At 43.8% G+C, this 26,263-nt stretch overlaps 1 protein-coding gene across 1 annotated transcript in view; it reads left to right on the top strand.

Annotated features, from left to right (window-relative positions):
- The first annotated feature begins 4,370 nt into the window (after positions 1 to 4,370).
- LOC124619352 (excitatory amino acid transporter) overlaps positions 4,371 to 26,263 on the top strand; it is a 288,224-nt gene continuing 266,331 nt past the window's right edge. The window contains exon 1 of the mRNA XM_047145673.1: positions 4,371 to 4,851. Coding sequence (XP_047001629.1) covers positions 4,596 to 4,851 — 256 coding nt within the window. The 5' untranslated portion in view covers positions 4,371 to 4,595. The remainder of the gene's footprint in view (positions 4,852 to 26,263) is intronic.

Raw genomic sequence — 26,263 nt, 5'->3', positions numbered from 1 at the left:
TTTATGGAACGATGAATATTTTTACCGGATTTCGAAAGCTCTCGAAAACAAGAGTACAGTAATGTAACGGTTGTGAATGGGTTATCGCAAAAATGTAATAAGTGTGCTAAAACTGAAAGGCAAGGCGGTCGGGATAGATTCTTGCAGTGTAAACATTGCCAAGTATTGCTTTCATGCCATGCTCCGTTGTTATCACGCCTTCCGACTGTTCACTTGTTTCCACGAAAGCTGTTAAAGATTATGGCAGAAACTGTAACACTACTACGGAACGCCTAAAATAATCACCCAGACATCCGGTCCAAGTTGCAGGTTGCCGATCTAACTACTTCCAGAAGCAACCAAAATTTTATTTTCAGTTTCTGGTTTGATTATTGACCGAATTTAGTAACTTAAAATTCTGTCATAATCTACTCGTGAAGAGGTATAATATTGCGTTGAAGGCTGGACACGAGTCATTTATTACAGTTACAAACAGTGTATACGTCTTCAGAAAGCGTAACTCACGGCGCGCAAATTATCGATCTTATATACATCCAGCAGTCGAGAGTGAGAGCACTTAGTGACTTCCAACAAAAAAATTTCAAACCCTCCAAGACTTTTTTCGCTGTCGCACATACGGAATAATGAAACGGAAGAAATCTTAACGCTTACTACTTTTTCGCCGCTGTCGCAGTAAAACTTAATCATTAGGCATTGTGTTTTAATTTACTACTTCTTTATTGCCAATTCTACCCGCAATGCTTTTGCAGACAGTATCCACCTACACCACTGAATGTACCTGCTCAATTATTTTATGGTACGACACACATTCAGGCACAGGTATGAATTACTAATAACACTGACGCAAGAAACAAATCAGGGCAGAATCTACATAAATTTGTGCACGGTGTTCTACAATGCCTGAACGGGAAATTGACTGTCATCCTGTACGGTATTTGCAGCGCTCTTCCAGAAAAGGCAACTTCCCCGCTCGCTTTTCAGTTCATGGACTGACTGTTCCTCGCCAGCATTCCCTGTCCAGTTGTCGCACCTGAGTAGACAAAATAACTTCACTGAGATCGTGTTTATGCAGTGGAGTTACTTCCAGTTCATTAAATAATTATATATTTGCAGTCGTTAAGTGAGCTATTACGTAAAAAGGTTCCTCGACTGGAACTAACTGTCGACCACACTGAAGAATCTGTCCAATGTGTAACACACTGAAAAAATGTTTATCTACTACATTTTTTCAGTGTGTTACACAATCAATGGGTGGAATATTTTCGCAGCTTCAGGAGTATAAAGAGCATCACCACACTTCAGCTCTCGCAGCATCTAAAGATACCCAGAGTCTTTACACTGGCTGCCTGTGTAGCAGAATAGATCACCTAGGTGTAACAGAAATTTAGATATTTCAACATGAGTCAAGCAAGGCATTACATCAGATTGATGTTATAGATCTTAACATGATCAGTGCTATTCCATCAGATACAGTGACACCTGCCACGCAAGATACAATGTGTAGGCATGGTAAATGGCCCCACTCAGTGCAGACCACTCTACAATTGCCAACAATTTCTCATTGAAGAGATTTATGCTCACTGCCAGTAACACATTTAATGGCGACAGAAGTGCAGTGACTTTCTGGTCAATAATTAATTCACCCCCTAGTGACAACACATTTGCACAGCTTTACAATATGCTGTCAATAACAGAAAGCAACAAGATGACACATTTACCAATCCAATCCCCCTCTCACCAACAGTGCTCACGTCACTGACATCATCACACCTAAAAGTTAATTACTTGTCAGTCATAGGTCACAGATATGTATTTTGCATAAGAGGTCACTTAGCTACTGTAATGAGTACTCACTTAATAAACTGCAAAAACTCTAACATAAAAGTGAAGCTATTTTATCTAATTAAATAAGACAAATGGACAGGAAATTCTGGAGAGGTATAGTTTGTCCGTAAACTAAAAAGCGAGAAGCGCTCGTGATGGGTGAAGCTGCCTTTTCGGGAAGGATGCCACAACTGCCGTACAGGAAGACTAAGAATCGATTTCCCATCCAGCAGTGTGGAACAGCGAGCGGAGATTTACGTAGGATCTATCGATATGTATCTCTTCCGTTAGCATAATAACTCCAAGTAGCAACTCATATCCTTACTCACTGCGATGTTAACACACTTCGTGGGAAATACCTCCCCCTCCTCCCCCAGGAGTGTGTGCACACTGCGTCGCCATTGCTTCTTAAGGAGAGCTGCGGAAGCGTCCAGTATAACTTTGTGAAATGTCCTGTAGTGGTTTTTTGTGAGGCAGTGTAGAGAGCGTGGGGAATGGCCTGGTCGTTCTTCAGTTCGCTGACCTACAAAAGCCGGGAAGCGCATGACCACAATATGTCGACGTGCCTTCCCTCGCGCATTTGTTTTCCACCTTCGCCCCCTCCAGCCCGTCACACCGCCTGAACACAAATTAGCCCTCAAAGTTCTACTGCACTTAGACATGGTGTAAACATTTAATACTCATTTAGCAATAAACATAAATTTTATGGCTTTAAAACACCATTTTTTTTATAATCTGATTTTTCCATCCCCTGCAACGCCATACTTTTTTTCTTCCCCAATTTCGGTTGAAAACATGCGGAATTTGTTCTGGCACACCGAGGAATATTCCCTCTTCAACCTCTCTAGTTTCATGAAGATCAAATAGTTGGCGCTATACGTGGGTTTCAAAGTGGCGCCTTTAACAGAAGTTGCATTCGAAGCAGAGAGCTGTCACTGAGTTTCTTTCGGAGGAAAACCAGAGCAGAGCAGATATTCATAGGCGCTTGCAGAATACCTGCGGAGACCTGCCAGTGAGCAAAAGCTCGGTGAGTCGGGCGAGGTGTCTGTCATCATAGGAATAAAGTCGCGCAAACCTGTCAGATATCCCGCATGCCAGCCGGTCGCACACATCTTTGACTCCTGCGATGTTGGAGCGTGTGGACACTCTCATTCGAGTGTGTCCTCTCTGTTCTTCGCCGCCTAACAGAAAACATTGAAGAGCAACGAACGAAGATCTGTGCGGAACTGATTACGCGTTACGAGGTTGATCATGAAAATCTTCTGTTGAACATAGGCACAGGTGATAAAACATGGATTGGCGTCACACCACCTTTCGTCCGACGAAAAAGTTGAAAGCCGCACTGTCAGCCGGTAAAACCACGGTGACTGTCTTCTAGCTATGTGTAAGGGTTACATTGTTTAATGTCTTCCATTATGGCGCAACGATCAACTTTGAAGTGTATTGTGTTACCCTACGGAAAGTGCTCGTCGTCACAAAATGCAGCGCAAGGCCGTCTCTCTCTCTCTCTCTCTCTCTCTCTCTCTCTCTCTCTCTCTCTCTCTGTGTGTGTGTGTGTGTGTGTGTGTGTGTGTGTGTGTGTGTGTGTGTGTGTTTTCAGGAAACTTAACTTGGCTGTTCTTACTCATCCACCTATCAGCCTGGATCTCGCACCTTCTGCCTTCCATCTGTCTGACTCAATGACGGGTGCTGAAGCAGCAAGGCGTTTGATTCTGACGTCGATCGTAGAGTGGACCAATAGAGTTGCATCATGGTTGCATACAGGCCCTCCCTGTAACGTGGTTTAAGGCCGTCGCACTGAACGGAATAATAGGGTTTGCAACCACAATAGTGGGCAATAATATGGTGTATTGCAATCCTGAGTACAGCCAACTTGCTTTCAGAAAAAAGAGTAGCATTACTTATTCAACACGCCTCGTATTAAGCCGTAGAGAAGAAACGGGTAGGGCCCTTTTTGTTAGAAATTTAATGCAATTTAATTTTGTCTGTGGAAACATTTTAGCTAGAAGCCGCAGTTTTCGAGATACTGTAGAATAACACAGAAAAGCGACCTTTAAACGCCAGTCTTCCGCCACTCCCCACCTCTATACCCACATTCAATCGGTAAGGATTTTCAATACCTTGTTCATAACACGCCCGTTAACATTGTGCAAAAATTTAAGAGTGCAGCACGAATTTATTTTCTTATGTTCGACCATTTCTTGTCTTCGTTGACTGGACTACTGTGTAACGATATTTTGTTTGGTTTCTTCTGCGATCTACCCATTGCACGAGACTTCATGTGTGGCCTCTCTCCTTGCCAACCCATTAGGGTACACTCCTGGTACGGTACATCATCTCCGCGTATAACGACGCTTTAATTGGTCAGCTTCAGTGGCCATGTGCGTCACGCGTGATAGGGTAATGCGACCGACATTATGCGAGATGAGATAGGTCAGCGACGGGGCCGCGGTCGGTCGCGCTGCGTCGCATCTGGTCGGGTCGGGTCGGGTCGGGTGTCGGCAGACGGCGACCGATCAATACGGCGGCAGCGGAGAGGCGGGGCGGCCGCCAGTCGAGCTCCAGGCGCGCAGCGGGTAGCGGCAGGCACAGGCGGTAGGCGCAGCACAGCACAGCACCCTGTGTCCTCCAGAGCGGGGCAGCAGACCAGTACAGGCGGCGGCGCCGGTGTTCGGGCAAGCGCGACTACCAGAGGCGCCAAGACGGTGCTGTTCACGAGAGAGGTCCTACTAGGCCCCGTGCGCGACGGCTTCCCGCAGCTGTACCGCGTCATGGACAAGACGCTCCGCTTTCCAGACTACATCCTGTCCAAGATGGCGCCGGCGGCAGGGGAAGGCGGCGGGGGCGGCGGTGACGGAGGCCTAGGCGCTAAGGCGGAGGCGGCGGAAGCGGCCGGCGGGGGCGGCGCGGCGGCAGCCGGGGCCCCGCGGAGGCCGCGCTTCAGCGCCAAGGCGGCGCGCCGCTGGCTGCACCAGAACCTGCTGCTGCTGCTCACCGTCGCTGGCGTCGTCCTGGGCGTCACCGCCGGTGAGTCCCAGTCCCCAGCACGCCAAAGTTTAGAAACTTTGCTCATGGTCTGCCTCATCCACCACTAATCTCCACACTCCCTCTTTCTTCCTCTTCCTCCTCCTCCCCCTCCACTTCCTCCTCCTCCTCCTCCTCCCTCTCCACTTCCTCCTCCTCCTCCACTTCCTCCTCCCCCCTCCACTTCCTCCTCCTCCCCCCTCCACTTCCTCCTCCTCCCCCTCCACTTCCTCCTCCTCCCCCTCCACTTCCTCCTCCCCCTCCACTTCCTCCTCCCCCTCCACTTCCTCCTCCCCCTCCACTTTCTCCTCCCCCCCTCCACTTTCTCCTCCCCCCTCCACTTTCTCCTCCCCCCTCCACTTTCTCCTCCCCCCTCCACTTTCTCCTCCCCCCTCCACTTTCTCCTCCCCCCTCCACTTTCTCCTCCCCCCTCCACTTTCTCCTCCCCCCTCCACTTTCTCCTCCCCCCTCCACTTCCTCCTCCCCCCTCCACTTTCTCCTCCCGCTCCTCTCCTCCCCCCACTTTCTCTTCCTGCTCCTCATCAAGTCCCCTCTTCTCCCCCCACTTTCTCTTCCTGCTCCTCTTCAAGTCCCCTCGTCTCCCTGCTCCTCGCCATTTTCCCCTCTACTTTTTCCCTCATCTGGCCTCTTCTCTACACTCCCCATTCTTAACTCACTTCAGCTGATTTTTATTGATTCCTCATATTTAAGAAAAGCACTGCAATCCACACTGTTTTTCGCTTGATTATTTTCAGAACTGGCACCTCATCTAGGCTGTGACAGTTAAAGCAGTGGTCCAACATTGGATCAATATCAAAGCAGTCATGAGGGAACATCAAATAAATAGTCATTCTGATTGCCCTAAACTGTAAATGGCAAACACAGCAGATATTTTACTGAAAGGCATACTCGTCGATTGTTAGTAATGTCGGTATGATGAACAACATGTCTGCTAAATACCCTCATTCAGATGAAACAGGAACACACGGAATGATTTTGCTAAATGGGAACGAACTGCAGGAAACGATACCTGTCAGGACAATAAGCAAAAATGTTCATCTGAACATCGCCAGAAATACGTTCCAAGGAAGGTACATCAACATGAAGCTCTAGACAAGTCATCGACAGTGCCCCCTGTATCGACAGCAGGAAGATGGCCCACCAGTGTGGGGATTACTGGACAATCGTGTGGAATGTTCTCCATGACATCTGCCACTATCTGTATCACTTACAACGTGTGCAGGCCATATCATCTATGAATATGCTTCAAGGATGTGTGTTTGGTCGTCGATTCGTCACACAGGCCACCAAGGTGCTGTGATTTGTCACCAAAGTTATTCATAGATGAGATCAGTCTTTACGAGGTGTAGCACTGCCAGCCTTGCCAACACCCACCTGTGGGCTATGAAGTAACCCCACAGTATGGTGAAAGCAATCAGTCACCAGCAGTTCAGCATCAGTATTTGGATGTAGGTTGTTGGCGAAGGTTTTTATGACCATTCATGTGATTAATGATCTGCAGGACTTCAGCCATTCACTTATGTAATAAAATGAAATACCTACAACGTCTCCTGATGGGAGTTCTTCCCCTCAGCGTTGGTTAAGGACTGAAGATTGTGTACTGAGTCACAGAAGCTGGTTGCAATATAATGAAATAACACAAAAAAGATGGCTGCAGGTGTTTCATTCTATTACATTACTGGTGAACGTCTCGTCAGACCAGTCATCCTTCCACAGTGCCTCACAGCTAGGGCATATTGGCACATATTGCGAGTGACCCTGCCTCCCCTGTTTGAAGACGTGCCTTAAATGGTACAAAGGAAATGTGGTTACATGATGAGGCTCGACTTCACCACTCTCTTGAGTGTGGAGCTAAAACGTTGGTACAGACAGAACATTCCTACTTTTCTGGTATCCTCTCACCTCTCTTTCAATCTCCTACTTTTCTGGTATCCTCTCACCTCTGTTTCAATCATTGAAACTTGCACTATTAAATATATCTTATTCCTTGCTTCAGGTTGGTGTACCTCACTTCTAACGAATTTCTGGCTATATGCGCATATGGCCTGTTCTGCTGTGTATCTTGTCACGGATCATTTCCTGCAGTTCTTCTGCACGATCACCCCTGTATGCAATGTGTTCCAGTTCTGCCAACTCTAGTGCTACAGTAAAAATCTCTCATTATTTTGAGATAGCTCTCAGAATGTTAAAAGTTCTTGTCAAACTGAATAAGAGAGAACTTAGTATGATGACCTCTGTCTGCCCTGACGACAGTGGCGACAAGCAACATTGACTCCATAACATAGTGACACCTCAAATGCTGCTCACTGCTCAGTGGGTCGAAGGCGCACACATCTCATCTGATGACAGCATTCCAGATGCAGTCAGTAGTGTTGATGACAGGTGAACTAAATAATGTTGGAGGAGGAGGAGGAGGAGGAGGAGGAGGAGAATGAGAACACAAGCACTGTGACATGCATGAAGTGTTCAGCAAAAGAAATTCTGATAGAATTTGAGAGTGATGGGGTGATACATTGTCATGCAGAATGGTATGTGGAAAGTACTGGATGGGAATGGTTCTTGAAACTGTTGGCTGGTGACACACTGGCTGCTGTTTCAATACTTCCACCACCTGCTCGAATGGTTTGCTGTTGCCAGCTGGATGTATATGGTTTCTAGACACATATTTACCATTCTTCGAATGTCTGGTGGTGTGTTGGACGATGGCTTCTGTACCACTTTGTAAAATCGTAGTTCATGGTGGTATGGCTGCTAACTAGTTGTTGTATAGGATTGAACTGCACTGGAGCTCACTAATCAGTAGTTACCATCTATGTTAGTCGACAGTGATCAACATGGCGTTGCCCACAGTAACTAACTGTAGCGGTAGTTTCCCCATATCTATGTACTGACAGTACATCTTTGTCACAATGATAAGTGAGAACACTATCCCTGCAACATTTGTAAGGGAATATCTATGTCAGATAGCTACAATAGACAATGGAAGCAAAACTTAAGAAAAAGAGACTACTTCATAGGATTTGTTGACCCACAAAAAGCATTAGAGAGCGCTAAATCCTCAGATAAAAATAGGTAAGGGATACAGGAAAAATTTGCCAATTATTGTACATAAAGCAGATTGATTGATTTATTGACTGTGCATGCATGCATATGTTCTGGATCTCATCCCAAACCCCTGGTTAGATTTCAACGAAATTTGGCTCAGAAACAGTAAGTGTGGAGATACAGGCTCAGACATGGTTTTTCCAACCCTTTGCTTATGCTGCCCTGCATGATAGGCACATTATGTGGAGACAGCATTGGTCTAACAAATCAACCTTCTTTGTAGGACAGTCTGTATGGCAGGGGCAAGATAAGGATTCCCAGGCCCTGGCATTTAGGCTGGCCTGCACGACAGGTGTGTTACATTGAAACAGTATCAACTTGCTTTGCATTGCAGCCTTTATGTCAGGGGCAAACTATTTTCAGGCCCCTGACATGTAGACTGCCCTGCATGGCAAGTGCGTTGTGGTAGTATTGGCCTGTTTTAATGAACTATATTAGAGGGGCTACATTTACTGATGAGCATGGCTGTGGGCAGTTTGAAATGGATAGAGGGTGGGACAGACAGAGTGAGAAGACGAGGAAGTAGAGAGAGGGAGAATAGGGAGATGCATGAGGCAGATGGAAGGTATAGGGCAGTAGTGGGCGAGTGTAAACAGAAAAGGGAGGTGGAGAGAGAAACGTAGGGAGGAAGATATTGACAGAGAGAGGGGACCAGAGTAAATAGACAAAGATGGGGGGAGCAGGAGACGAAGAGGCAGAGAGGGGAGGACGAGGTAGACAGAGATGGAGGATGAGGTGGTCAGACGGGGGGAGGAAGAGGTAAATACACGGTGGTGGTTTAATATGTGTCAAATGCATACGCCAGTGAAATGGTTAATACGCAATATTAAATAAATGGAAATGAGCGTTTGGCGTCATTGACTGGGAGGCCCATTACGGGGCAGATGTGGCCACCTTGGTGCAGGTCTTATTGCATTCGACGCCACACTGGGCGACCTGCGCACCAGATGGGAATGAAATGATGATGAAAACGACACAACACCCAGTCCCTGAGCGGAGAAAATCCCCGACACAGCCGGGAATCGAACCCGGACCCCTTAGGACGGCTGTCCGTCACACTGACCCTTTTTTTTGCATTTTGATCGTTTTTTATCGTTGTTTGGTCGTCGTGGACGTCACATGACATCTGATTAAGTTCGTGTATTGATACTTCCACTAAGTTTTTTATTACAGAGGGCAACCAGCTATCTGACTGAACACGCTGAGCTACCATGCTGGCAATCATTTTGCTATTAGGGTGGACCAATATTAAATACAACAATCATGAGTGGGGAAAAATAAGAATGGATACAAAGGGATAAATTATCGGATTAAAAAGCGAGTGATGCAGACAAGTAATCTTTCTCATCTACCTTTCCAGCCTGTGTACCTAAGAACCAGTGTAGACTGAGAGTAAACCAAGGGAAGACGAAAATACGAAGGAGAACCAAAAATTAAATTAGTCGTGCTCTTACCAAAAGGGGGGGGGGGCACACTGTAGATGAAGCGATGTAATGCTGCTACCATGGGAGCAAATCACATGAAAGACAGCCGGCTGGGGTAGATAATGAGAGCATTCCTCCCCTTAATTTGGAAAAAATATACTGAGACCGTTCATCTCGAGCACAGAATTTTACGGAAGTGGCTCGTGGGCTGTACGAAAACAGGAAAGATAATCGAAGCCTTTAAAGTGTACTGTTACAGCTGGATGATGAAATTTAAGCGGACTGGTAATAAATGAGGTTCTCTGCAGAACAGACGAGAAAAGGAACATGTGGGAAAGACCACCTAAAAGAAGACAGAGGACGATAGGACTTGTCAGTACATCAGGCAACAAGTTCCACAGTTCTAGAAATAGCTGCAGAGGAAAAAAGTTGTATCGGAAGACAAAGAATGGAATGCATCCAAAAAATAATTGATAACGTTGGGTGTAAATGCTGCTGTGAGATGAAGAGAGTGCCACAGCAGACGAAGTCGTGGGAGGCCCATCAAACCAATCGTACGACTGACGGCCCAAGAAAGACTCAATTTGGCCCAATTCAAACGCGTTGATTTCGCGTCCTTTGTCCATCCGACCCTCGACTGTCACACAGACGAATCCCCATGTGACGATGCCCAGTCACGTGATGCACCACAGTATTCCATCGCTGTGGAGACACGAGCGCTGCTTCTGCAAAATGGCGGCAACCTCTAGTTCACTTTGTTCAGTGTAATTTCCCCTTCACCTCTTCGTTTTTTCCTGGATCCTCTCTTGCGCAGTTCTTAAGAAACTGTCTGTTGGTATGGCTGCTATGGCTATATCATCCACGTGACTGGAGCATTCTCGAAAAGAACCAGCGTTTTGCTTGAGAGCTTTCCAGGTCTTAGAGCTTCTTAACAGAGATCGCGAGCTCAACAATGATAGAGGTTTATGGTATAGAAATTGCATATGCACCTTTCCTATGTGTAAAGAAGCAGAATAAGCACGAGCTATTTGTGAAGCAGACAGATTCAGGACATTTTATTAACACATTTAGCTTTTTGATAATTTAATTCTAGTTGAGTTATGTCTGTCTTCAATGACCTCAGTACTGACGAGATCTTGAACTTCTTCATTTCGCATCACTTTCGGTGTTTCAATTATGGCTATTGATACGTACCTTGTACTGTAGATGCTTGACGTTTTTAAAGCTTCGCTGTGGGAAAGTGTGGATGATTTATTACCCCTGATGATTGTTCGTGATAGAGACGTCATGTTCCAAACCAAGTTCTTTTGCAGATGACTATAACTGAACATATCAGTTCAGAATAGGTTATATAGCTACATTCTGTTTTGAGTAACAGATCACCTTTGTGAGGAATTTTAATATATCTTATTCAGTTGTATGACGTGCACGTCGAAGGTAGATACGCTTGCTGTACTCCAAATCACAAACTGAACTCCAAGGTTTGTAACTCATGGTGAAATGTCAACAAATTCTCATGATCTGATTGGCACACCCAATATGTTCAGCCATTTGTGTAAAAGTAAAGCTTTCGCTAGTTAAATTTAAAACTGAAAAGCCAAATTTCTCGCATTAAATTGGTTCAAATGGCTCTGAGCACTATGCGACTCAACTTCTGAGGTCCTCAGTCGCCTATAACTTAGAACTAATTAAACCTAACCAACCTAAGGACGTCACACACATCCATGTCCGAGGCAGGATTCGAACCTGCGACCGTACCGGTCGCTCGGCTCCAGACTGTAGCGCCCAGAACCGCACGGCCACTCCGGCCGGCCATTAAATTTATTTCTACAATTTCATAGACATTATTTTCTATTGAATCATATATTACGACACCTCTTGGTTTTACTTTTCCATCTCCTCCTCCTGCTTTTTCATTTCCTTTTCCTCATTCTCATGGTTTTTTTTCTTTTCCTCCGTTCCATGTTTGTCCTTATTCTCACTTTATTACTCCTTCCTTTCATCCTCTTACTTTTCCTCTTCTCTTACTTTTCCTCTTCCTCCCTTTTTTAGTGTACTTTTATTTTCCTCCTCTCACAGCAACGAAAAAGCCTTGTTTTATTGATTGCCTGCCCCATTCGCGTATCATATCTGTGATTCTCTCTCCTGTTTAGCGATAATATAAAACGAGTTGCCATTCTTTTAACTTTTTCGATGCCCTCCGTCAATCGTATCTGGTGAGGATCTCTCACCGTACAGCAATACTCTAGCAGAGGGTAGACAAGCGTAGTGTAAGGCAGTGTTCTTAGCATACCTGGTTGAATCTTCTAAGTTTTCTATCAAAGAAACGCAGACTTTGATTTGCATTCCCACAAAATTATCTATGTAATCACTGCAATTTAATTCATACGTTATTGTTATATCTAAGTATCTGACTTCACAGGTGAAAGGTTTGTATGCTTTACCAAGTAACTGAAATGTAACGGATTCGTTTTAGTACTCAGGTGGATGACCTCGCACTTTTCTTCATTTAGAGTCAATTGTCACTCTTCTCATCATACAGGTATCTTCTCTAAATCATTTTGCAGTTGGTTGTGACCATCTGATGACTTTACGAGAGTGTAAATGACAGCTTCGCCTGCAAACAATAAGACGGCTACTCAGACCGTCTCCTAAATAGTTTATGTAGAATAGGAACAGCAGAGGGCATATAACATTTCCTCTGGAGTACCAAATATCACTTCTGTTTTACTCGATGACTTTCCGTCAGTTACTACGAACTGTGATCTTCTAGACGGGAAATCACGAATACAGTCGCGAAACTGAGACGATACTCCAAGGGCACGAAACTTGATTAGAAGCCTCCTGTGAGGGACGGTATAAAAGCCTTTTGGTAATCTAGAAATAAGGAATGATTTTGACATCCCCTGTCGATAGGACTCCTTACTTAGTGCGAATAAAGAGCTGATAACTATCTGTGTCAACAGATAGTTATACTCGAGGTAGTTCATGATGTTCGAAAACAGTGTGTGTTCCAAAATCCTGCCGCAAATAGACGTTAGTGATATGGGTCTAAAATTCATCGGATTACTCCTATTTCCTTTCTTTGTGTGACCTGTGCAACTTTCCGGTCTTTTGGTACGGAGCGAGCTGATTGTTGAATACGGTGTTATTATATCAGCATACTCGGAAAGGAATCTAATTAGTATACAGTTTGACCAGAGGACTTGTCTCTATTAAATGATTTAAGCTGCTTTGCTACGCCGATGATTTCTACTTCTTTAGGTCGTGCGGTAGCGTTCTCGCTTCCCACGCCCGGGTTCCCGGGTTCGATTCCCGGAGGGGTCGGGGATTTTCTCTGCCTCGTGATGGCTGGGTGTTGTGTGATGTCCTTAGGTTAGTTAGGTTTAAGTAGTTCTAAGTTCTGGGGGACTGATGACCATAGATGTTAAGTCCCATAGTGCTCAGAGCCATTTGAACCATTTTCTACTTCTTTAGGGAAGGAATTTTGCAAAGCTGACTTTGTGACTCCTCTTTAGTGTCACTGTCGTCGGTAACATTACTTCCGCTATCGCCCAGTGAAGGTGTCAATTGTGTTTTGCGCTGGCGAGATGGAGAGTCATCTATAGATGTAGAAATAACTTCAGTGTTCCCCAAGGAGAAAGCATGCAGTCCATGATGTACATCAACGACCTTGCCGACATAATTAACAGTAACCTCAGACTCTTCACAAATGATGGAGTCGGCTACAAAGAAGTTCAGCTGAAAAAACCTGCACGATTGTTCAGTCAAACCTTGGTAATATTTCACAACATTGAAAGGACTGGAAACTTGATTTAACTATACGAAAATGTAAAATTAGGCACTTCGCATAACTCAAAAATAATTGTATCGAATGACTAAAATGTCAATAAGTACAACTGAAATCAGTGACGTCTTTAAAGTTACTAGGCGTAACAATTTGAGTGGGCCCGCATCTCGTGGTCGTGCGGTAGCATTCTAGCTTCCCACGCCCGGGTTCCCGGGTTCGATTCCCGGCGGGGTCAGGGATTTTCTCTGCCTCGTGATGGCTGGGTGTTGTGTGCTGTCCTTAGGTTAGTTAGGTTTAAGTAGTTCTAAGTTCTAGGGGACTTATGACCACAGCAGTTGAGTCCCATAGTGCTCAGAGCCATTTGAACAATTTGAGTGAATATAAAGTGGAGGAATCACATGGGTTTCAAAAAATGGTTCAAATGGCTCTGAGCACCATGGGACGTAACATCTGAGGTCATCAGTCTCCTAGAACTTAGAACTACTTAAACCTAACTAACCTAAGGACCTCACACACATCCATTCGTAGCGGTCACGCGGTTCCAGACTGTAGCGCCTAGAACCACTCGGCCACTCCGGCCGGCTCACATGGGTTTCTTCGTAGTTAAAGTCTGTGGCAGATTTCGATTCATTGGTAGATACTGAGAAAATGCAATGAGTCTACAAAGGTAATTTCTTACAGCATTTTCCTGCGACAGAGGAAGCTGTCATCAATGCTAAGGGTGGGCCAACACCATATTGATTTCCAGCATTACCGATGGAGGGCGCTACGAACTTGTCATTTTCAGCCGGATACTTTTGATCACATATAGTGAGTGTGTGTGTGTGTGTGTGTGTGTGTGTGTGTGTGTGTGTGTGTGTGTGTAATTATTTTCTAGTCTAATAGATTCTAGTGTTGTAGCATCAGCAGAAGATACTTAATTTCATTTCTGCAGCTAAGCTACCATGACGTGAATTACACACTTACGAAGACGTTTCTGTTCAGTGACAGGTGTTATTCAGGTAAGATCTTCCACAAAAAAAGTAGCGATTGCAATTCCTATTTCACAAGTGACTCTACATAATAGACTGTATAGGTGCATCAGTAATACAGAAAGCAATATGGATGTTTCGAGACATTTTGTAATCAAACTCTAAAGACATCTCCTTGTTACACTTCAGAATCATTTCACATTGCGTATTACCGTATACAAATATGGCCTGTAAAATCACACTTCTGTGACAAGTTCTGCTTTTCAAAAGAGCTCTTTTGTGTTTTAATACCCGTTCATTTATTTTGTAGCTGGTTTAAAATAATATTCACCTGTCACAATATTTTTTAATTTCTGTGAACAACGTGAAAGTGCGCAATGTTGAGCACCATAGTTCTGAACAAATTTATTGAAATGATGTAAGGATTGCTTGTAGCAGTTGTTTAGTATTTCGCTAGATTGCACGTGGTGCATTATTCTATAAATTAGGCTGCCAACATGTTCACTTTCAGTTTCTCACTTTCAAAGAATGAGATTTGCTTTACAATCAGATTTAAAGATTACATCCCTATTTACTACGATACTCTGTTTTCGATGTTCGTTCAACAGTAGTACTTACAGATTTAAAGAGTTAATCATGTCTCGCATTCTGGGGCAGGAAACAGAGGTTGCGCCCGCTCCACATAGGACAAATATTATGGTTCCTAAAATGACGTATGCCTTTTCACTAATCAGCCAAAAATTCCCATTGGAGAGAAATAAGATGGTGTTCAAGTCTCTAATAGTTACTTTTGGAGTTTCACAGTGACAGTATAGCACGCCCCATGTAAGTTACTGGTGCACGCAGTTAGCAGTTACTGTACACGCTGACAGGCTGCACCAAGTAGCGATTCAGCTAGAATACAGATAGAAAATTGTTTCACGGTATGTCTTGCTGCTCAATAAACTAATGGCAGAATCACTTGTATTGTCCGAAATGTTTGCACGCTCTGTATAAGAATGGGACCATTTGTAACGCTCTCATTTCTCTTCTAACGAATCTGCATACAAGCCCGGCTGTCGAAAACGCTGACAGAATGCTGCACAACAGACGACCGAACCCAAAAGAGCGAATGCCGCTTCTTGTCCCCTTCAAAGCTCCAGCGAATAACAAATCTCAAAATTCGACCCATTCAAGAAGTAATTCTCGCACATGCGAGCACAAAAATAGCGCGCGGAGGAAACAGTTGGTCTGCTGAGAAGCTCCACACAAATAGGGAAGACCTACCTATATGCACGCCGCGGTAACGAGAAATGACGGCGGAAGCCTTATCCAGGTGTGCCTCTATTCTCCTACGCAAAGACTGTTCTTTCGTTTAGGGTGTCACACAGTAGGGCAGCTCTGTATATAAAGCACCGCGACTGCATGTCCAGGAAACCACCATGATTGTACTTCAGCAGCCACGTAGCATAATTTTCACTCGCACTGCAGACGTCACTGCGATACCCCGAGATGAAATAATGGCGATGTACGTAAAAGTGAAACAGCTTCCATTCGAGACACATCTGAGTAATGCGCGGGATTACGTGACATCCAGAGGGGTTAAACACATTGGGAGCTTTACCTTGCTCCCATTAATGTTCTGAATCAATATATCCATACATATTATAAAAGTGTGTGTGTGTGTGTGTGTGTGTGTGTGTGTGTGTGTGTGTGTGTGTGTGTGTGTGTGTTTTGCACATCTCCTCCTAAACCACTGGATCGATTTCAACCAAACTTGGTACACATACCGCTTATTATATGGAGAGAACCGCTGTTGTGGTAAGAACCACCACCTTCTTAGAAGTGTAGTGGTGAAAAAGCATCGCAGATCATGATGCTCAAAGAGCCAAGTTATATTGATCCATTATTTTAGACTGAGAGCAAGAAACATGACACATGGTTTCAAATGTTTACGAAACACACACACACACACACACACACACACACACACACTTTTTTTTTATGACAGAGTGACATCCACGCTGTCAAATTACAAGCCATAACGTGAGTGAACAGTGTGGCTATCAAGAAGAGAGGCTGTGCGCTGTTAGCGAAACCATTTGATGTGATTGGCAGCATTTACATTGCTGCATTCAGAATCGTCGACTGAAAAGTAGGAGGAGAGGCTTGATGTTATTAAATGGTTTGATGATGATGAAAGTCGAAAATACGGGTGAGCCTGGTGTGGCACGTGAAAGAGGACGGCGTCCCATCCTAATGGAAGTTACTGACGCGGTTGCTGTTGCTGTAACTGACCACGCAGCAAGTGCCCGTGCCTCGGGTAGTGTTAGCGCTCGTGCAGTCAAAACATTTTTCCAGCCCACGGTCAACAGTACGGAAAGATGTGCTGTCTAGTTTACTTGTGTACCCATACAAGATGTGACTGGAGCAATAATTGAGCAACAGAACCCCGCACGTTGTACTGGATGACGAATGTAACTGAAGTGACAAGGGGTGTGCCCTAAAGAAACATAATACGACCTCAAATGTTTTCAATGCGTAAACGATCTACAATTTACGATCAGCTGTGCTGGAAGATTGTTTGCTGACGATGCAGTTGTGTGTAGGAAAGTAGTGTCGTCGGAAGAGCGTAAGGAGTTGCAAAAAGACATTGAAAATTTCCACCTGAGGTAATGAATCTCTGCTCTCCTTAAATAGGGATCAATTAAAGACAACGCTTGTAACAAACCAGAAGAATGAGGCAGTACCAGATTACAAGATTAGCGACGAACATCTTGAGCACGCCACTTCCTGTAAGTTATTAGGGATAATACTAATTAGCGATATTAACTGGAACAATTAAATTCAATGTTAAGGGACTTTAATAATTCTGGAAAAGTGCGGTGCTTCCGAAAAGGAAACGTCATAAAGGCGATAGTGCGACCGGTTCTACGAGGCCGTGCTGAAACGTAGAGCCTCCGAAATTCGTCCGTGAAAACACTTAAAATTATAAATAAAACAAACGTCATTAACATTCTGTATCTTTATTCTTCACGTCTACATTTATGTTTCCCATCTTAGTCTCCCTGGCGTCGAACACATTTCTCCCAGCGAGAGACCAATTTGTTGATACCGTAAATGTAGGATGTTTGACTTTGTTGACGGAGCAACCATGTCACCTCTGTTAGAACAGTGTCATCATTGTCGAAGTGAAGTTCGCAAAGGTGTTCTTTAAGTTTTGGGAACACATGAAAATAGGATGGGGCCATGTCGGGAGTGTGCGGAGGATGATCGATGGCAATGAACCCAAGGCGTCGGATTGTTGCAGATGTCGCAGCGCTAGTGTGTGGACTCGCGTTGTCATACTATAGGCGTATATCTCTGACATCGATCTGTTGTAGAATTTTAGAACATGTTTTTTGCTCGCGTATCATGTCATTTCTGGAAACCCAGAATCTGCTCTGTAGGAATCCACATGGATTCCGGAAACAGCGATCGTGTGAGACCCAACTCGGTTTATTTGTTCATGAGACCCAGAAAATATTAGATACAGGCTCCCAGGTAGATGCCATTTTCCTTGACTTCCGGAAGGCGTTCGATACAGTACCGCACTGTCGCCTGATAAACATAGTAAGAGCCTACAGAATATCAGATGAGCTGTGTGGCTGGATTGAAGAGTTTTTAGCAAAAAGAACACAGCATGTTGTTCTCAATGGAGAGACGTCTACAGACGTTAAAGTAACCTCTGGCGTACCACAGGGGTGTGTTATGGGACCATTGCTTTTCACAATATATATAAATGACCTAGTAGATAGTGTCGGAAGTTGCATGCGGCTTTTCGCGGATGATGCTGTAGTATACAGAGAAGTTGCAGCATTAGAAAATTGCAGCGAAATGCAGGAAGATCTGCAGCGGATAGGCACTTGGTGCAGGGAGTGGCAACTGACCCTTAACATAGACAAATGTAATGTATTGCGAATACATAGAAAGAAGGATCCTTTATTGTATGATTATATGATAGCGGAACAAACACTGGTAGCAGTTACTTCTGTAAAATATCTGGGAGTATGCGTATGGGACGATTTGAAGTGGAATGATCATATAAAATTAATTGTTGGTAAGGCGGGTGCCACGTTGAGATTCATTCGGAGAGTCCTTATAAAATGTAGTACATCAACAAAAGAGGTGGCCTACAAAACACTCGTTCGGCCTATACTTGAGTATTGCTCATCAGTGTGGGATCCGTACCGGGTCGGGTTGATAGAGGAGATAGAGAAGATCCAAAGAAGAGCGGCGCGTTTCGTCACAGGGTTATTTGGTAAGCGTGATAGCGTTACGGAGATGTATAGCAAACTCAAGTGGCAGACTCTGCAAGAGAGGCGCTCTGCATCGCGGTGTAGCTTGCTGTCCAGGTTTCGAGAGGGTGCATTTCTGGATGAGGTATCGAATATATTGCTTCCCCCTACTTATACCTCTCGAGGAGATCACGAATGTAAAATTAGAGAGATTCGAGCGCGCACGGAGGCTTTCCGGCAGTCGTTCTTCCCGCGAACCATACGCCAGTGGCACGTAAAGTGCCCTCCGCCACACACCGTTGGGTGGCTTGCCGAGTATAAATGTAGATGTAGATGTCATGCTGAAGGATAGGCTGCTCCATGTGTGAACGAACTCTTCGAATTAGAAACTCGATTACAGTACGGGGTTTCTCAGGAGCCGACGTTGTTAAATTACACACCGCGATCTTAAACGCTACAATTCGTAGCCCTCTAGCGGAAGAGGGTTGCAGTTTGCATCAGCGAAGCGAAAGTCGACCGAGTAACAGGGATTACGTAATGCAACCTACACTACGTGATCAAAAGTATCTGGACACACGCAAAAACATAAGTTTTTCAAATTAGGTGCATTGTGCTGCCACCTACTGCTATATCAACGACAGCAGTAGTCATTAGACATCGTGAGAGAGCAGAATGGGGCGCTCAGCGGAACTCAGACTGCGAACGTGGTCAGGTGACTGGGTGCCACTTGTGTCATACGTCTGTAAGCGATATTTCCACACTCCTAAATATCCCTAGGTCCACTGTTTCCGATGTGATAGTGAAGTGGGAACGTGAAGGGGCACGTACAGCACAAAAGCGACAGGGGACCTCGTCTGTTGACTGACAGAAACCGCCGGCACTTGAAGAGGGTCGTAATGTGTAATAGGAAGACATCTATCCACACCATCACACAGGAATTGCAAACTGCATCAAAATCAATTGCAAGTACTATGACAGTTAGGCGGGAGGTGAGAAAACTTTGATTTCATGGTCGGGCGGCTGCTCATAAGCCACACATTATTCCGGTAAATGCCAAACGCTACCTCGCTTGGTGTAAGGAGCGTAAACACAGGACGATTGAACAGTGGAAAGGCGTTGAGTGGAGTGACGAATCAAGGTACACAATGTGGCGACCCGATGGCAGGGTGTGGGTATGGGGAATGCCCGGTGAACATCATATGCCTGCGTGTAGTGCCAACAGTAAAATTCGGAGTGTGGTGTGGTCGTGCTTTTCATGGAGGGGACTTGCACCACTTGTTTCGCGTGGCACTATCAGAGCACTGGCCTACATTGATGTTTTAAGCACCCTCTTGCTTCCCACTGTTGAAGAGCAACACGATCGACCATATCGCACGGCCTGTGGCGGAGTGGTTACGCGACAATAACTTCCCTGTAATGGACTGGCCTGCACAGACTCCTGACCTGAATCCTATAGAACACATTAGGGGTGTTTTGGAACGCCGACTTCGTGCCAGGCCTCACCGACCGACATCGATACCTCTCCTCAGTGCAGCACTCCGTGAATAATGGGCTGCTATTCCCCAAGAAACCTTCCATCACCTGATTGAAGGTATGCCTGCGAGAGTGCAAGCTGTCATCAAAGCTAAGGGTGGGCCAAAACCATCCTGAATTCTAGCATTACCGATGGAGTGTGCCACGAACTTGTCATTTTCAGCCAGGTGTTCGCATACTTTTAATGACATAGTGTACATGTGGACAGAATAAAACATTCGGAGGCATAACTTTACAGCACACCGTTGTAGGATATCGATACGGTGTCCGGAGTCCTTATCAAGCTGGTATGAGAACAGACTTGGAATGATTTCTGAGACGCGCTGTTAGGATCATAACGCGCCAGTATAGTCCACACGAAAGTAGGCAAATCAGAGCTCGTTCGGAAAGATATAGGTGTTCATTCTTTCCGCGCGCTATACGAGATAGGAATAATAGAGAATTGTGAAGTTGGTTCGATGAACCCTCTGCCAGGCACTTAAATATGATTTGCAGAGTATCCATGTAGATGTAGATGAAAGTATGAGAGGAATGCTCGGAGAATTTAATTGACGATCTTTGGAAGAAAGACGACGTAGTCCATGAGAAACTCTATTGGATAAATTCGTTCTCTCTCTCTCTCTCTCTCTCTCTCTCTCTCTCTCCCCTCCCATTGTCTGGTCACTAAAAGTCTAATTTCCAACAAAAATACCTCGGGACATGACGATGGCAGGAAAAACTTTGGGAATTTACTTTTTACAAACAAATTAAAAATAGATCTAAGTCCGGACGAGCAAATATTGAACCGGTAGCTGCATTTTGCGAGTCTTGGAGAGGCTGTACGCCAAGATTTTTTGCTTTTGTATTCTCCTTGTGTAGAGGAAAAAACGTTAATGTACATCCAGGTAGATGGCGAACTCTGGTCTTACTTCTGACGTTCGCCTACTGCAGTTGAGCAAAAAGTTTGTGGCAATGCGTCATTTCGTATACCAACATTGCAGATCATCACGTAAGAGATTTTTCAGATGATAATACCGTTCTGTACTTAAGTCGTATTTATGTAGAGGATTCGTAATTTTAAATCAGAAGTTGCGTGTCTGAGCACATGCTGTCAACTTTTTTTTTTTTAGGAGGCATTTATGCTGTTTGCAACATTTGATTTTACAAGCTGTTGTTGTGATGGTGGCGGTAGTGATAGTAAGGGGGCGGGATGAGTTTACACGACAGTGGAACGAATGACTAGTGGAGTAGGTGGGAATTCGGCGCGCTTACGTGAATTTTGTTATTTATCGTAAGGTTGTGTTTTAAAATCATGGAATGCCTTTCTAAACTTTCCATTTGCGGACAACTCAATGCTGAGATTATATGACTTTCGGATGACAGATTTTGATATGAGGTCACACGTATCCCAGCTTTTGCAGTGTACCATTTATCACGAACGTGGTACAAAAAATGAAGCATCAAGTGGGGATCATTAATGCTCTACAAGATGTTTAATCTTCTGCTTTGTCCAGTTACTTTTACAATTGTTTGCAGCGTGCGTAATGATTCAGTTTAGCTCTTATCTAAAATAGAACACTCAGACGTAAAGTATAGAAATGAAGTATTAAGTTCACTATTGAACAACTTCAATCAAAACGCAGAAAATCCACGCGTGGGTATACATATAAAATCATATAAATAATAAAGTGGACTATCCCATTGACTGCGTTTTGAATGGTTTCAATATGAGGAGGATACATACATATCTGTACCAAACATGACGTCTTTTTAACACGTTTGTATTAGGTCGCTTTCTTGTCCGTTTGTTCGGCACAAATTTTGCAATTTATTTTAAGGTAACTTCCCCATGAGCTAGAAACTTAACTTTCAACACAGCTGGGAACTAGATCACAATGCAATATTAACTCGCTTTCTTGTCTGGTGTGTAGCGGAGGTTACTTTGTGCACCACTGCTGTTTCCCGTTTCCCGCTTTCCTCTTTCACTTGCAGATGTTTCACGGAAAGAACGGTTGCTGGTAAGACCCTGTGTGAGCTCGATTCTCTCTAATTTTTAACTCCGAAGTCTCCGTGAGATAATCGTATCAGGCAGCAATGTATTGGTTGAATAAGGAAGAGAAAGTAAGATAATCATGAAATTGACCACACACCTCTCATGTAATCTCAAAGAAATGTTCGAAATAGTTTGCAAAATGTGACCAAAAGCAGAAAATAGTTATCTGAATGAAACATTTTTCAATCTAACACGTTTAGAAACGGACTAAAAAATACAAAACTTCTGCTACCCCCATACAAATTCTTAACTCCATATAAATTGTCCCGAAAATTTGTGCTTATGAATTTTTTATAGCTATGAACATACTTGTAAAATTTAAAACGAAAATGTCGGGGTGCGTGCAACACACAGTTGATACATGAATAATTCCCCACCTTAATATTATCTAATGTGTGCACCACACGTTTCTCGTTTTAAATTTGACAAGTGTTGTCGCAGCTATTAAAAGTTCACACTTTTTCAGAACTATCTGTATGGGTCTTGGAGAGATTATTTTATACTTTTTAGTCCGTCATAAAACGGGTTGTATTAAAATTATGTAATTATTTCAAATTAATAACACACTAAAAAATTTTTTTCGAACTAGCATCCATGCAACGTAGTCAGTCTTCATACAAGTCAGTCATGTCGACTTCTGATTGAGATTGAAACGATGAACATTAAAGTGTTATAACATGTACGTTTTGTCTTAGATGAACCTACTTTCTTTTCGCAATTTTTTGTTGCTGCTTCGCATTTCTCTTGATCTTGCGTTGTAGACCTAATAGTTAATGTAGGACTGTTTTGTCTTTTTACTTAAATTTAAGTACTTACAAAGTAGCACGAAAGGCATAGACTTCACTACGTAAACTACTTGAAGCGTTCGAGCTTAAAACAGTAGGTACTTAAGTGGACTATAAATCGCCACTGCCTATGACTGGAGAGGTGCGTGGAAGCTCCCTGAGGTCATTTCTTTCCTATCTGCATTCATTCTCACCTTCGTGGTAAAGACCACGGTGTCATAACTAACATCTTCTTCCATTCTCTATTTACGATGCTAACTTTTAACACTGCACCTTCATAAAGCTTTTGTAGACCGATCGTCCAGAATGCCGACGAGGGAGTAACCGATGTACGTCTTTTAAGATCCTAATCTAACTGCTTCACTCCAGTGGCCAGACATAAACTAATTCCAATATTTACGCTGCCAGAGCTGATATGCATGTCACCACCTCAGCTGATTTCAAAAATTGCTTTAACTTTCAGTACCGGGTCCATTCTTCCACAGATAACACCAGTCTGCATATCACATAATAGAATATTTATATGTATTCTTAAATAATCTTTTTATGCTGATTTCAAAATTCTTCTATCACGTACAGGTTTTTCGTGCCGCAATACTTTTTTTTGTGGGAATTATATTAGCACAGCAAGCTGGGTACACGAAAATGGCCTGCTTTTTAAGTCATTGCGGTAGCCAGCCGAAGCAAAAGTATTTGAGTGTAAAGAAAATCGGAGAAATTTCGTTTCCGGGACTGAAAACATCTCACATGACGCGACTGAAGAATCGCGAATTTGAGAACACTATAAAATAATGTTACACAAAAGGATGCATGGTGTGCTTTCATGTCTACTACTGAAAACTTTCTACAGAATAAAAATATAAATTAAAAGAACATAATTAAAATTAATGCAAAAGTTGACTTCCTACACTCGCATGTTGACTACTTGTCTGAAAATCTACATGGATACTCTGCAGATTATACTGAAGTGCAAGGACAACGCATTCACCAGAACGTTAAGCAGATGGAGAAGAGATAGCAGGAAGATGAAGTTAAAGTGTAATTGATGAATATTGTTGGATGTTGAAGGTGTCAGTGTAGATGCTTATTCCAGGAAACAAAAAAAGAAAAAGTTTGAACATTATATGTTACAGAGTACCCGTAATATTGCTAAGATAACCTATACCTAAAAAATTCAGGTTTCGATGAAAATTGCATTTTAATATTTGTGCTTAGATTACTTATATCTTTGAATGATGATATTTTATTTTGTGAAAAATGTAACGAAATGAATGCAATTTTCAGAATCAGAATTACAATTTTTTAGGTATCTTCTGACAAAAATTTTAAAAATGCAGGCTTTTGTAATCAAGTGACAAGTGCTTGAGACTTGAGGGCATTGGCGTCTGAGATACACGTAAATGAGACAGACTGTGTTGGTATGCGTCAAAGCACTCCACAAGGTCCAAGGCAAGCGTTAGATGATGATGATGATGATGACAGACGAACGCAACTGGTAATGAAAATCAAAAGTGTCTCGAGACACAGAATCAGTCAGCTAGCATCCATCGTCTCGATATTAATTCCTGACAACTCTTTTTAATGCGATGGGGCAACGACCAATTGACATTCATACGACGAAATGCTCACGATAAACAGGGTTCGGCAAACTGGAGGGGATAGTATGGGGGAAGGAGGGGAAAACGTGAACTGGAAGCCTGGGAGGAATAACAAGCGTGAACTGGAAAAGTGTACCTGTATTTTCCTTCGCTAAGGCAAAGCAGGCCGTTTTGAAGCCGGAATTTGGTTTGAATATTGCAGTGGTTTACCACGTGGTTTGCCATTGCCTTCCTCCGACCTTCGAACTGACTTACCCAGCCATTTATATGCGGACCTGCAGATTAACGTGGACTCCGAACCGCTTTTGCGCATTAGCAAATCGTTGTCAGAAGTGACAAGTGACATAGAAAATCCTTTGAACGTCTGAGGACTCAGCTCCGAACCTTTTGATTTTCATTTTAATACCTACACAGTTCGCTACCGAATCACGTCAATTACGCTGTAGCAGCTGACTTCTTGTGGAGTTTTTTGAACAACATGCTATAAATAATGCGCAACTGAAGCCGCCTAGTTGACACAGTCGTTAAAGAGCCGGGACCACACTGAGGGGACCGGCGTTCAAATCCCATCCTGCTGGCGGGAATCTGTGTGGTTTGTTAAATCCTGTTAGAAGACTGACTGGATACTTTCCTTAAAAGGCAGTTTCTGTGCCCCAGTCTGGTCTACTCTAAGCTACGTGTCCCGCCTCTAATGACCTTCAATGCAGCTGACCTTTCAGAGTGGCAGCGAAGAAGCCGCCAAAGTTTCTTAGCTCCGGGTGATTCAGCACCAACACCGCGCCAACTTCAATTCGCAGGGCACTTAGGGAAGGTATTGTCTTTTCTATCTATATCTACGTGAGCAAGTAAAACGCCCAAAGAAGGTACTCCGCCACCCTCATTACTTGGACGGTTGGTAGTTGCTCATCACTCGTGTAATCATCGAAATCACTAGTACAGCTACCTACCTTGCGGAAGTGGAAATGAGACCCGCATTTTCAGTGCAGTTTCGTAGAGCTCGTACTGTCTTCAGTGTACATCGTAAAGTACTGTTGTCCTCGAAGGGTCAGTTCGAGCTTACGTCTCGTGATTACTCTGCGATTTACACTTAAGTGCTCTGCAGAAAGTTCATAGAACCGTTTCCATACTGTTTAGCGAACGTTGCGCCCTCGAACAGCACGTGTGAAAAATGAACTAAATCTTTCCGTACAACTGTTTCTCCAACTTTATTAAAACGGTCATTTCTCCCATGTTGGTGGCAGTCAATAAATAAATTTCAGTCCGCAGCTCGTGGTCGTGCGGTAGCGTTCTCGCTTCCCGCGCCCGGGTTCCCGGGTTCGATTCCCGGCGGGGTCTGGGATTTTCTCTGCCTCGTGATGACTGGGTGTTGTGTGCTGTCCTTAGGTTAGTTAGGTTTAAGTAGTCCTAAGTTCTAGGGGACTGATGACCACAGATGTTAAGTCCCATAGTGCTCAGAGCCATTTTGAACGGGAAACGACAAATCCAGTCGCCCAACTCCATGGGCAGACGATTTGATTAGAAGCCGCTTATGAGGCATGTTGTTAAAACCCTTTTGTAAATTCACAAATGTGGAGTCAACGTGAGATCCTCTGTCGAAAGCACTCATTATTCCGTGTGAATGATGAGTCATTTGTGCTTAACAAGAACGTTGTTTTTTTTTCTGAATCCGTGCTAGTTGTGTGTCTTTACATCATTTTCTTCGAAGTATTTCATAATAACGGAACAGCGAATGTTCCACACTTCGTTGTTTTGTCGTGGTTTGACAAACGTGATGATGTAAAATTATTTCTTGGTTTAATAATGCATTTAGGTTTTTCGTAAATGCACCTAATGGACTGAGGTGAACGTGTCGATATTCCAGTTAGAGAAAACGTAAGTGTTTTACATTTGGGTATAATTA

The sequence above is a fragment of the Schistocerca americana genome, chromosome 6 (assembly GCF_021461395.2).
Source record: "Schistocerca americana isolate TAMUIC-IGC-003095 chromosome 6, iqSchAmer2.1, whole genome shotgun sequence".
In the NCBI taxonomy this organism is placed as follows: Eukaryota; Metazoa; Arthropoda; class Insecta; order Orthoptera; family Acrididae; genus Schistocerca; species Schistocerca americana.
Note: the sequence above shows the minus strand (reverse complement) of the source record. Positions and strands in the feature narration are given on the sequence as shown.